This window comes from Vulpes vulpes, chromosome 9 (assembly GCF_048418805.1).
Source record: "Vulpes vulpes isolate BD-2025 chromosome 9, VulVul3, whole genome shotgun sequence".
Lineage (NCBI taxonomy): Eukaryota > Metazoa > Chordata > Mammalia > Carnivora > Canidae > Vulpes > Vulpes vulpes.
Window position 1 is genome coordinate 90,935,422 of NC_132788.1, and position 14,265 is coordinate 90,949,686.

Consider the following 14,265-nt stretch of genomic DNA (forward strand, 5'->3'; position numbering starts at 1 on the left):
ACTTATTGGGCATTCAGATCTTTTCTTTGGATAAATGCCTATACAAGTCCTTTGCTCATTTGCTTTTTTTTTTTTTTTTTTTTTTTTTTTTGGTCATTGAGTATATCATTTTTGGTGTTTGCTGAGATTCTTGAATCTGTAAATTTATGCCTTTCAGAAATTTGGGAAGTTCTTAGCCTTTCTTCAAAAGTTTTTTTCTACATCAATTTCTTCTTTCTGGGGCTAATAAATATTAGACCTAATATTGTCACACAGGTTGCTGAGGCTCTTTTAATTTTTTTAATTTTTTTCTCAGTATTATTTTTCTCTCTGTTTGGATTCTCATTTCTATTCCTCTGTATTCAAGCTTACTGACTGATTTCTCTGTCCTGTGCATTCTGCTGATGAGCCTATCAGGGAGTTCTTTTTTTTTTTTTTTTCCCAGGGAGTTCTTTATTTCAGATATTGCATTTTATAGTTCTAGAATTTCCACATGGTTCCTCTTTCTAAAGTTTATTTTTAAGTCATCTCTACACCCATTGTGGAGCTTGAGCCGATGACCCCAAGATCGAGAGTTGTATGCCCTACCAACTGAGCCAGCCAGGCACCCCACTTTTTTTTTTAATAATACATTTTTTATTGGTGTTCAATTTGCCAACATACAGAATAACACCCAGTGCTCATCCCGTCAAGTACCCCCCTCAGCGCCCGGCACCCATTCACCCCCACCCCCCGCCCTCCTCCCCTTCCACCACCCCTAGTTCGTTTCCCAGAGTTAGGAGTCTTTATGTTCTGTCTCCCTTTCTGATATTTCCTACCCATTTCTTCTCCCTTCCCTTCTATTCCCTTTCACTATTATTTATATTCCCCAAATGAATGAGAACATATGTTTGTCCTTCTCCAATTGACATATTTCACTCAGCATAATACCCTCCAGTTCCATCCACGTTGAAGCAAATGGTGGGTATTTGTCATTTCTAATGGCTGAGTAATATTCCATTGTATACATAAACCACATCTTCTTTATCCATTCATCTTTCGATGGACACCGAGGCTCCTTCCACAGTTTGGCTATTGTGGCCATTGCTGCTAGAAACATCGGGGTGTAGGTGTCCCGGCGTTTCATTGCATCTGTATCTTTGGGGTAAATCCCCAATAGTGTAATTGCTGGGTCGTAGGAGGTCTATTCCTCTTTGAGGAACCTCCACACAGTTTTCCAGAGTGGCTGCACCAGTTCACATTCCCACCAACAGTGCAAGAGGGTTCCCTTTTCTCCGCATCCTCTCCAACACTTGTGGTTTCCTGCCTTGTTAATTTTCCCCATTCTCACTGGGGTGAGGTGGTATCTCACTGTGGTTTTGATTTGTATTTCCCTGATGGCAAGTGATGCAGAGCATTTTCTCATGTGCGTGTTGGCCATGTTTATGTCTTCCTCTGTGAGATTTTTGTTCATGTCTTTTGCCCATTTCATGATTGGATTGTTTGTTTCTTGGGTGTTGAGTTTAATAAGTTCTTTATAGATCTTGGAAACTAGCTCTTTATCTGATACGTCATTTGCAAATATCTTCTCCCATTCTGTAGGTTGTCTTTTAGTTTTGTTGACTGTTTCTTTTGCTGTGCAAAAGCTTCTTATCTTGATGAAGTCCCAATAGTTCATTTTTGCTTTTGTTTCTTTTGCCTTCGTGGATGTATCTTGCAAGAAGTTACTGTGGCTGAGTTCAAAAAGGGTGTTGCCTGTGTTCTCCTCTAGGATTTTGATGGAATCTTGTCTCACATTTAGATCTTTCATCCATTTTGAGTTTATCTTTGTGTATGGTGAAAGAGAGTGGTCTAGTTTCATTCTTCTGCAGGTGGATGTCCAATTTTCCCAGCACCATTTATTGAAGAGACTGTCTTCCAGGGAATAGTCTTTCCTCTATCGAATATTAGTTGACCATAAAGTTGAGGGTCCACTTCTGGATTCTCTATTCTGTTCCATTGATCTATGTGTCTGTTTTTGTGCCGGTACCACACTGTCTTGATAACCACAGCTTTGTAGTACAACCTGAAATCTGGCATTGTGATGCCACCAGCTATGGTTTTCTTTTTTAAAATTCCCCTGGCTATTCGGGGTCTTTTCTGATTCTACACAAATCTTAAAATAATTTGTTCTAACTCTCTGAAGAAAGTCCATGGTATTTTGATAGGGATTGCATTAAACGTGTAAATTGCCCTGGGTAACATTGACATTTTCACAATATTAATTCTGCCAACCCATGAGCATGGAATATTTTTCCGTCTCTTTGTGTCTTCCTCAATTTCTTTCAGAAGTGTTCTATAGTTTTTAGGGTATAGATCCTTTACCTCTTTGGTTAGGTTTATTCCTAGGTATCTTATGCTTTTGGGTGCAATTGTAAATGGGATTGACTCCTTAATTTCTCTTTCTTCAGTCTCATTGTTAGTGTATAGAAATCAGGCACCCCACTTTTGTTTTCTTTTTTGTCTCTTCTGAGAACTATGTTTCCATTCATTTAGAAAGGGTTCACTTTTGTCATCATGGAAGATGTGTATAATAACTTTAAACATTGTTGTCTGATACTTCTAATATTAAACGATGGTCTTTTTCCTTAAGAATTCATCAGATTTTCCTGGCTCTTCATATGTTGAATAATTCTGGACTGTATCCTGGATATTTCCTCTAACCAAGGAGGTGATTTTTCACAAGCTCAAAGGGCAGTGCAGCTCTGTGACTTTAACCATGGGATGAGTCATGAGAATAAACAAACAGGAAAATGGGGGAGGAGGAGGAAAAAAATGTCCATAATCTTTGCTTGAGGAGGTGACTTTTTCTGATGCTCTGGTAAGAAAGAGGGGTTTTTTTTTTTTTTAAATTAATTTTTATTGGTGTTCAATTTACCAACATACAGAAAAACACCCAGTGCTCATCCCGTCAAGTGTCCACCTCAGTGCCCGTCACCCATTCCCCTCCAACACCCGCCCTCCTCCCCCCTTCCACCACCCCTAGTTTGTTTCCCAGAGTTAGGAGTCTTTATGTTCTGTCTCCCTTCCTGATATTTCCCAACATTTCTTCTCCCTTCCTTTATATTCCCTTTCACTATTATTTATATTCCCCAAATGAATGAGAACATACACTGCTTGTCCTTCTCCGATTGACTTATTTCACTCAGCATAATACCCTCCAGTTCCATCCACGTTGAAGCAAATGGTGGGTATTTGTCGTTTCTAATTGCTGAGTAATATTCCATTGTATACATAAACCACATCTTCTTTATCCATTCATCTTTCGATGGACACCGAGGCTCCTTCCACAGTTTGGCTATTGTGGCCATTGCTGATAGAAACATCGGGGTGCAGGTGTCCCGACGTTTCATTGCATCTGAATCTTTGGGGTAAATCCCCAACAGTGCAATTGCTGGGTCGTAGGGCAGGTCTATTTTTAACTGAAAGAGGGGTTTCCTCTCAGATTATTTGCCATCCACACAAGTGTAGTTCTGCATTTCGGGCTGCCTTCAATTATGACATGGAAACCAGAACTGATTGTTCAAGATTTTCTTCCCTAATCCACCTGCTATTGTCCACTTTCCAGGGTCCAGTTGCTTTCTGCACTCTTATGCAGAGTTTTCAGTTGTCATTACTGGGAGAGATTAACTGTAGTACTCTTGTTCCATCTTGCTAGCACTGGGGTCCGTGGTATTTTAAGGAATTTTAAAAGATTGTCTTTTCTAGACATCCAGATGGCCAACAGACACATGAAAAGATGCTTAACATCACTTGTCAGCAGGGAAACACAAATCAAAACCACAATGAGATATCACCTTGCCCCTGTCAGAATGGCCAGAGTCAAAACTACAAGAAACAAGTGCTGGTAAGGATGTGGAGAAAAAGGAAGCCTCATATACTGCTGGTGGGAATGCAAACTGGTGCAGCCACTTTAGGAAACAGTATGGAGGTTCCTCAAAATTTTAAAAAGAGAACCACTTTATGATCACACTACTGGGTATTTACCCAAAGAATACAAAAACACTAGAGGTGAAGGATCTGTATTCTGAAACTATAGAACACTTATAAGGAAATTGAGGAAGGGGCAGCCCCGGTGGTGCAGCGGTTTGGCGCCGCCTGCAGCCTGGGGTGTGATCCTGGAGACCCAGTATCGAGTCCCACATCGGGCTCCCTGCATGGAGCCTGCTTCTCCCTCTGCCTATGTCTTGCGGCTCTCTCTCTGTCTCTATGAATAAATAAAATCTTAAAAAAAAAAAAGATAAAATTAAAAAAAAAAAGAAATTGAGGAAGACACAAAAAAATGGGAAAACATTCCATGCTCATGGATTGGAAAAACAAATATTGTTAAAATGTCTATGCTACCCAAAGTAATCTACACATTTAATGCAATTCCTATTGAAATACCATCAACATTTTTCACAGAGCTAGAACAAATAATCCTAAAATTTGTATGGAACCAGAAAAGACCCCAATTAGCCAAAGTAATGTTGAAAAGAAAACCAGTGATACCTGGGTGGCTCAGTATTGAATGTCTGCTTTTGGCTCAGGGTGTGGTCTTGGAAATCTGGGATTAAGTCCTACATTGGGCTCCCTGCAGAGAGCCTGCTTCTCCCTCTGCCTATGTCTCTGCCGCTCTCTGTGTATCTCTCATGAATAAATAAATAAAATCTTAAAAAAAGAAAAGAAAACCAAAGCTGGAGGCATCATAATTCCTGACTTCAAGTTGTATTACAAAGCTGTAATCATCAAGACAGCATGGTAGTGGCACAAAAACAGACACATAGATCAATAGAATAGAATAGAGAACCCAGAAATGGACCCTCAACACTAGAGTCAACTAATCTTTGACAAAGCAGGAAAGAATACCCAATGGAAAGAAAAGTCTCTTCAACAAATGGTGTTGGGAAAATTGGACAGCCACATGCAGAGGAATGAAACTGGACCACGTTCTTACACCATATCCAAAAACGAACTCAAAATGAATGAAAGACCTAAATGTGAGACAGGAATCCATCCAAATCCTAGAGGAGAACACAGGCAGCAACCTCTTGGACCTCAGCCCCAGCACCTTCTTGCTAGACATGTCTCCAAAGGCAAGGGAAACAAAAGCAAAGATGAACTATTGGGACTTCCTTGGAATAAAAACCTTTTGCACAGCAAAGGAAACAGTCAACAAAACTAAAGGGCAACCGATGGAATGGGAGAAGATATTTGAGAATGACATAGCAAATAAAGGGCTTAGTAGCCAAAGTCTAGAAAGAACTTATCAAACTCAATACCCAAAAAACAACCCTGTGAAGAAATGGGCAGAAGACATGAACAGACATTTCTCCAAAGAAGACATAACAAACACGTGGGCAACAGACACATGAAAAAATGCTCAACATCACTTGGCATCAGGGAAATACAAATCAAAACCACAATGAGATACCACCTCGCACCAGTCAGAATGGCTAAAAATAACAATTCAGGAAGCAACATATGTTGACGAGCAAGGGGGCCTCTCTAACACTGTTGATGGGAACGCAAGCTGCCGCAGCCACTCTGGAAAACAGTATGGAGGTTCCGCTCCCTGCATGGAGCCTGCTTCTCCCTCTGCCTATGTCTCTGCCTCTCTCTGTGTGTCTCTCATGAATAAATAAATAAAATCTTAAAAAAAAAAAAAGTAAAAAAGAGAACTACCCTATGACCCAGCAATTGCACTGCTAGGTATTTACCCAAAGGATACAAACCTAGTGATCAAACGGGCACATGCACCCCAATGTTTTTTTTTTTTTTTTTTTAATTTTATTTATTTATGATAATCACAGAGAGAGAGAGGGAGAGAGAGAGGCAGAGACACAGGCAGAGGGAGAAGCAGGCTCCATGCACCGGGAGCCCGATGTGGGATTCGATCCCGGATCTCCAGGATCGTGCCCTGGGCCAAAGGCAGGCGCCAAACCGCTGCGCCACCCAGGGATCCCCACCCCAATGTTTATAGCAGCAATGTCCACAATAGCCAAAATATGGAAAGAGCTCAGATGTCCATCGACAGATGAATGGTTAAAGAAGATGTGGTATAGGGGCATCTGGGTGGCTCTGTTGGTTAAGCATCTGCCTTTGGTTCATGTCATGATCCCGGGATCCTGAGGTTGAGCCTGGTATTGGGCTCTCTGCTCAGCAGGGAGTCTGCTTCTCCCTCTGCCCCACCCTCTGCTTGTGCTCTTGCTCTCTCTCTCTCAAAAAAATGAAATTTTAAAAAAGAGAAGATGTGGTGTGTATACACACACACAATGGTCTATGACTCAACCATCAAAAAGAATGAAATCTGTCATTTGCAACAACAGGGATGGAACTAGAGGGTATTATGCTAAGTGAAATAAGTCAGTCAGAGAAAGACAAATACCGTACGATTTTACTCATACATGGAATTTAAGAAACAAAACAGATGAACATAGATGAAGGGAAGGGAAAAACAAAATAAGATGAGAACAGAGAGTGAGGCAAACCATAAGAGTTGATGAACTCTAGGAAACAAACAGGGTTGTTGGAGGGGAGGTAGGTGGAAGGATGGGGTAATTGGTTGTTGAGCATTAAGGGGGGCACTTGATATAATGAGCATTGGGTGTTATGTGCACCTGATGAATCATGAAATTCTACCTCTGAAACTAATAATACACTGTATGTTAACTAAATTGAATTTATATAAAGAATTTCAAAAAAGGGATATAAACACATGTATTTTAAAGGATATATGCACCCTTATATCACAGCATTATTTACAATAGCCATATTATAGAAGCAGCCCAAGTGTTCATCAGTAGATGAATGAATAAAGAATATGTGGGAATTCTGGTGACCTAGTCAGTTAAGTGTGTGACTCTTGGTTTCAGCCTAGGTTGGTATCAGGGTCTTGTGATTAAGTCCTGCATCAGGTGCCATGCTCAGCATGAAATCTGCTTGAGATTTTCTCTCCCTTTCCCTCTGCCCCTCTCAGTCATACTCTCTCTCTCTCATATAAATAAATAAATAAATAAATAAATAAATAAATAAATAAATAAATAAATAATTTTAGAAATGTGGTAGGTATATACATGAGGGAATATTATTCAGCCACAAAAAGCATGAAAGCTTGCCATTACAAAACATGATGGATCTAGGGAGTATAATGCTACGTGATACATCAGAGAAAGACAAATACCACATGATTTCACTCACATCTGGATTATTAGAAACAAAATGAATAAAGGAAAAAGAGAGAAAGAGAGAGAGAAAGAGAGAAAAACTAAGAAGCAGACTCTTAACTATGTTGAGAACAAACTGATGGTTACCAGAGGAAAAGTGGCTGGGGGAGGAGTGAAATATATAACCAGGAATAAGGAGTGCACTTGTTGTAATGAGCACTGAGCAATGTATAAAATTGTTGAATGACTATATTGTAAACCAGAAGCTAATATAACACTGTATGTTAACTATACTGGAATTAAAATTTTAAACTTAAAAAAAAGATGGTCTTTTCTATTTGCCCAACATTTACTACTTTTGGACCATCATTTCTACCTGCTGATGTGGCCTTCCATTTAGGATCTTCCTTTAACATTTCTTGTAGTGTGAATCTGCTAGCAATTTTGTTTTCGGACTTCTATTTTTCTGAAAATGGCTTTAATTTCATAAAAAAATCAAGGTATAATTTGTGTATAATGAAATCAAGAAATGTTAAATATTCAGTTAAATGGATCTTCACAAATGCATATATCTCATAAATCTATACCTCATCAAGGTACAGGACATTTCTATCACCCCAGAAAGTTCCTTTGTTCCTTTTTTCTAATCCATCCCAATTCCCAGAGCAACCACAGTTCTGATTTCTATCACATATGTTAGTTTTGTGTGTTAGTTTTGTATGTTGTCAAACTTTATATATGAAATTATACAATATGCTCTGTTTTTTGTTTGATTTTCCCCCCTCAACATGATGTCTGTAAGATCTCTAAATATCATTGCTTGTATCATTAGTTCTTTGCTTTTTATGGTTTAATAACATTTTATGAGTATATCCATAATATTTATCCATTCTCCTATTTATAGACATTTGACTTGTCTCCAATATTTAGTTGTTATAAATTTAATGCTTTCAGCATTCCGGTACAAGTTTTTTGTGAACATACATTTTCATTTCTCTTGAGTAAATGCCCCCTAGTGGAATTGCTGAGTCACAGAATAGATGTATGCTTAATTTTATCAGGAGCAGCCAAACTAATTTCCAAATTGGTTGTTCCATTTTGCCAATATTTGGTTCTCAGTTTCTAAAAATAAAAAAAAAAAATTAGCCATTTTAATGGATAAATAGTGGTATCCCATTGTGGTTTTAGTTTTGCCTTTCCCTAATCAGTAATGATGTTGAGAAACTGTTCACGTGTGGGTGGGTGGGTGGGTTACAGAGGGTGGGAGTGGGACAGAGAGAGGGGGAGAGAGAATCTTAAGCAAGCTCCATGCCTAAGTGTGGAGCCTGATGTGGGGCTGGATCTTATGACCCTGAGATCATAACCTGAGCTGAGTTGGATGTTTAACTGACTGAGCTACTGAGATGCCCCTGAAGATTTTACTTTTTGGGTAGCTCAGTGTTTGAGCATATGCCTTTGGCTTGGGGCATGATCCTGTAGTCCCAGGATCGAGTCCCACATCAGTCTCCCTGCATGGAGCCTGCTTCTCCTTCCTCTGCCTATGTCTTTGCCTCTCTTTGTGTCTCTCGTGAATAAATAAAACCTTAAAAAAAAAGACTTTACCTTTTTAAAAAAAATATTTTATTTATTTGAATAGAGAGAGCACACACAAGCAGGGGCATGGGAGAGGAAGAAGCAGTTTCCCTGCCAAGCAGGCCTGATGTGGGTCTGATCATGACCCTGAGCTGAAGGCAGATGCTTAACTGACTGAGCCACCCAGGTGCCCCATAAAGATTTAATTTTTAAGTAATCTCTACATCCAACATGGGGCTCAAGCTCACAACCCCAAGATCAAGAGTCACATGCTCTACTGAGCCAGCCAAGTGCCCCTGTATATCTTCCTTTATGAAGTATTGATTTAAGTCTTTGGACATTTTTATTGGGTTTCTCATCTTTATTCTCAAGTTGCAGAAGTTCTAGCCAGTATATGACATTTTTATATGTATAATGTATATGTATAATGTATATATACACAATATATACATTCTCTCTCTCTCAAATGTTCTTTTCCTCAGTCTGTGACCTTTAAAAATATTTTTTGACCTTTTAAAAATTTGAGGTATAATTGACATACAGGATTATATTAGTTTCAGATGTATAGCATGATTTGATATTTGTATATATTGCAAAATCCTTACCACAATAAGTCTAGTTAACATCTATCACTACACAGTTACAGAGGGGGTTTTTTTCTTGTTAAGATAACTTTTTTTGGGGGAAGTTTTTATTTATTCATTTGAGAGAAAGAGTGAAGAAGTAGGGGGAGAGGCAGAGGCAGAGGGACAAGCAGACATCCTGCTGAGGATGGAGTGCAGATGTGAGGCTCAATCCCAAGTACCTGAGATCATGAACTGAGCTGGCCTGATGCTTGACTGACTGGGCCACCCAGTCAGTTTTAAGAGAATTTTTAAGATTTACTCTCAGCAACTTTCAAACTCACCATATAGTCTTGTTGGCTTTGGTCACCATGCTGAAAAATATGGAATATTTCAGATATTTGTGTGTCATGGTTGCACAGGGGCCATGCTAATCTTCTCTGTATCATTCCAGTTTTAATATATGTGCTGCTGGAGTGAGCTCCCCAGCTGACTTTTAAAAATGCTGTCTTTTGGTGAAAAGACAGTTTTAATTTGGATGAAGTCATTCTATCTTTTATACTTAGTGTTTTCTCTGTCATGTCTAAGAAATCTTTGTCAACTCCAAGGTCACAAAATAATTCTCATGGGTTTTCTTCTACAAGCTTTACAGTTTTAGCTTTAGTTTTGTTTAGGCCTATGACCCATCCTGTGTGAGTGTGTGTTGTCTATAATTTTAGATAAGGGTCAAGATTCCCTTTTTCCCCCCCATTGAAGATGCATTTCCTTTCTGCACTAAATTTTCTGGATTAAAAAAAAAATCAATACATTGTATAAACGTGCGTCTATTTCTGACTTCTTTATTCTGTTTCATTGATCTGTTTGTATCATCTTACACTAAAACCACATTGTCTTGATTATTGTAACTTTATAGTCTTTCAAGACAGTTAAGTCTTGAAATCAGATAATGTAAGTCTTTGGTTCCATTTGTATGGAATCTCTTTTTCCATCCTTTCACTTTTAGCTTATATGGTATGTATCCTTTTTTTTTTTTTTTAAAGATTTTATTTATTCATGAGAGACACAGAGAGAAGGCAGAGACATAGGCAGAGGGAGAAGCAGGCTCCTCACAGGAAGCCTGATGTGGGACTTGATCCCAGGACCCCAGGATCATGCCCTGGGCCAAAGGCAGACCCTCAACTGCTGAGCCACCCAGGCATCCCTTATATGGTATCCTTAAAGTTGAAGTGAGTCTCTGTAAAGCAGGGTATACTTGGGTCATTTTTGTTTTGTCCACTTAGTCACTCTATGTCTTTTGATTGGAGAATTTAACCCACTTAAATTTATTTATTTATTTTTGAAGATTTTATTTATTTATTCATAGAGTCACAGAGAGAGAGAGAGAGAGAGAGAGAGAGAGAGAGGCAGAGACACAGGCAGAAGGAGAAGCAGGCACCATGCAGAGAGCCCAACCTGGGACTCGATCCAGGGTCTCCGGGATCATACCCTGGGCTGCAGGCGGCTCTAAACCGCTGCACCACCGGGGCTGCCCCCCACTTACATTTAAAGTACTTACTGATAGGTAAGGATTTACTGATGCCATCTTTTTTAAAAATTTAAATTAGGGGCAGCCCCGGTAGCTCAGTGGTTTAGCGCCTGCCTTCCGCCCAGGGCATGATACTGGAGACCCGGGATTGAGTTAAACTTAAATCAATTCTCAAGTTTACCAACTGGGAATATGGGACGCCCTGGTGGCTCAGTGGTTAAGTGTCTGCCTTTGGTTCAGGGCATGGTCCTGGAGTCCCTGGATCGAGTCCTGCATCGGACTCCCTGCATGGAGCCTGCTTCTCTCTCTGCCTCTCTCTGTGTCTCTCATGAATAAATAAATAACATCTTTAAGAAAATATATTAAGTCTACCAACTGGGAATATTACCAATGACTGGTTATTTTTACAGACCTTTACATCAATGGGCCAGTATTTCTGGTGTCTTGCTTTGGTATTCAGCGCTTTGGCCATTTCTAGCAGAAAAGAATGCACAACACTTTTGTCTTTTCCTTGGAGGGAGCTCAATTACTGGTGGCTCAACTATCTTGTGCCTGAGTCATAGCTGCCTTTATGACATCATAGGTCTTCCCTTCCACTCTATCTACCCATCCATGGCTAGAGGAACACAGACCTGAGGGGATTTGAACCATCTACACCCCAATCCATGTGGGGCCAATGGTGAGTAAAAGAGACAGACAATCCAGGCTTTTTAGGGATGTCCCCATAGATCTCTCAGGATGAAGGAATTCTCTGGCATGTGAATACTCTGGGAAGTCCCAGAAGCTGGGGATGTGTGGGATACTAAATGAAGAGGGAAGGAGGGCAACTTTACTCTTGCCTTTTCCCTAACTGCTGATTTCAGGAGAAGGACCAGCCTGAAAATATTGGTGAACTCCCTGGAGATGAGCCTCAGCAGGAAGAGGAACCAACCAATTTAGCCTCAGAACCACTGGCCTCAGAGAATAAGGTGGAGGTAGGAGGAACCCTGATTTGGATGTCTCTGGACCTTGTGTCTTAGTCCTTGTGGCTACTGTTGTTTTTGTTTGTTTGTTTCTTTGTTTTTGTATGATCTAGAGCTAAGAACAGGAATAAGCTCATTCTTGTTTGTTCTCTTTCCCCATTTCTTTTTCAGGCTGATGATATAAATACAGAGGAGACAAAGAAAGTGGTGGATGCTAATAAGGAAGTTAAAGAAGTATGAGCCCCCTCCCCCAAGACCACACAGGGCTGGGGCTGGGAATCTAGGGGCTGTGTTTGTGGAATGGAATGGGCAATGTATGGGAGGCTGGGCTTAATCAATTGTGTGTGTGTGTGTGTGTGTGTGTGTGTGTGTGTGTGTGTATATTTGAGCTTGTGCAAGTATGTTTGCTCATTAATTAATACAAAGTGTGAAAGTCAAGAAAAATAAGGATGGGGAAGAGATAAAAGGTAGAACTTTATGGGGTGGTGGAAACAATACTGTAACATGGAAGAAGAAGAGAGCAGGTTGTGACTTGGATCTGGAGTCAAGGATGAAAGGACAGGATTAGAAAATGATGTTACTTCTCTAGCAAGTGGGTGGGATTGAAGGGAAGGATCCTAGGTCCTGATCAGTTGGACACATTCAGGTGGAACATGTAATTCTTTGCTCCATAGATTATGGTTTTCTTGTCCTAGGTTGGCCAAGTTGATCCATATAAAACTGGGTAGACAGGACAGATGTACTCTCATTTTATAGATGGGGACTTTGAGATTCAGAGGTCAACATGTTGGGTCCATGTCCATTAACCAGAGAGTGGTAGAGACAAGACACCTACCTGATCTTCTGGTTCCAGCCAGTGCCTTGTCCAGTGCTCCTGAGCTTCAAAAGAAGGGCTGATTGTTGATAGGGAACCAGGGTCCCTTTCTGGCATGCCCCAGGACTCATGTGGGTGGAGAACATTCTCTGAATGTCCCCTCTTTCTTCTTGCAAGATCCCAGGAGACCAAAATGAGCCCTCTACCAGTGATCCGGAAGTCATAAAGATCCAGGCCTGGTGGCGGGGTACCCTGGTGCGCCGGACACTGCTGCATGCAGTAATCAGAGTGATGGTCATTCAGCGCTGGTGGAAGCAAATCCTGACAAAGCTGATGGAGAGGAGGCGGCGTGCAGCATTGGAAACCTTTACACGGAAGGAGTGGGCAGCAGTCAAGCTGCAGTCCTGGGTCCGCATGTGGCGCATTCATAGGCGCTATTGCCGTTTGCTCAATGCTGCCCGCATTATCCAGGCTTACTGGAGGTGCCACTCTTGTGCTTCCCGGGGTTTCATCAAGGGACACTACAGAGTCACTGCCAACCAGCTGCATCTCGAGCTAGAGATCTTGATGGGCTCAGGGCCTTGCATTGTGTCAGAGTGTATTCCCCTCCCAATAAAGCAGTGAAGTGGTCTTCCCCCTGCCTCTCTGTTTCCCAAGTTCCAGGAGGTCAGGGCAAGTGATGGCAGATACTTAGCATTTCATATGCCAACACTGAGGAACGGGTAGGGGTTGTCCGAGGCCCCAAGTTTATTTGAGGGGAAGGATTCTGAAGCTTTGCCCAGACTCAGCAGAGACTGATTAATTAGCAAGGTCTGCCATAAGTAGAAAAGTTGGTGGAACAGATCTGCCATGTTGGCTAATGAAGGGAGCAACCTTCATGTAAATGGTGCCCCTCCCCAAGGTTGCATATAATAGAGGTCTGGAAGGAAGTGGTTAGTGACAGTAATGGCAGCACGTTTGTCAGGAATTCACCCACCCAGTTGTAGTTGCTCAGGGCTTGTTCTCTTACCCCCATGATTGAGAGGAACCCATCCACCCCAAGCTCTGTGATTGTGGCTTGCATCAGTTCATGAACTGGCCCCATATACAGAGGGCAAGGAGAGATGGAAGGAGGAGGCCGGCCATTCCAGATTGGCAGGTGACAGTTTTAATAAGTGAGTGAACTTATGTATGAGGCTTGTCTTGGGTGGCTGCAAGGTGAGGAGATTTCACCCACCTGCCAGAACATTTTTATTTTTTAAAGATTTTATTTATTTATTCATGAGAGACAAAGAGGCAGAGATGTAGCCGAAGGGAGAAGCAGATTCCCTGCAGGGAGCCTGATGTGGGACTCGATCCCGGTACCCCCAGGATCACGCCCTGAGCTGAAGGCAGACGCTCAACCACTGTGCCACCCAGCCAGGTGTTCCCACTCCCTTTTTAAAAAAGATTTATTTATTTTAGAGAGAGAGAGAGTGGAGGAGGGGCAGAGGGAGAGAGTCTTCAAGCAGACTCCTTGCTGGGTGTGGAGCCCAACTCAGGGCTCTATCCCATGACCCATGAGATCATGATCTGACCTGAAACCAAGAATTGGCTGCTTAACCTACTGAGCCACCCAGGAGCCCCTTTCCTGCCAGAATCTTAAAATTTATATAGAGGCCTTAATAAGCTTCAGTCACATATACTGTCCACATGTTCTCAAAACCAC

At 41.2% G+C, this 14,265-nt stretch overlaps 1 protein-coding gene and 1 non-coding gene across 2 annotated transcripts; one reads left to right on the top strand and one right to left on the bottom strand.

The window, feature by feature from the left end:
• The first annotated feature begins 7,930 nt into the window (after positions 1 to 7,930).
• On the top strand, positions 7,931 to 13,202 carry LOC112908663 (IQ domain-containing protein F1-like). The gene is made up of 3 exons (XM_025984170.1): positions 7,931 to 7,939; positions 11,666 to 11,776; positions 12,777 to 13,202. Exons 1-3 carry the CDS (start codon positions 7,931 to 7,933, stop codon positions 13,200 to 13,202), a joined length of 546 nt encoding a protein of 181 aa, XP_025839955.1.
• On the bottom strand, positions 9,655 to 9,761 carry LOC112913327 (U6 spliceosomal RNA). The gene has a single exon (XR_003233659.1). It is a non-coding gene; the product is annotated as a U6 spliceosomal RNA (small nuclear RNA).
• Positions 13,203 to 14,265: the final 1,063 nt, after the last annotated feature.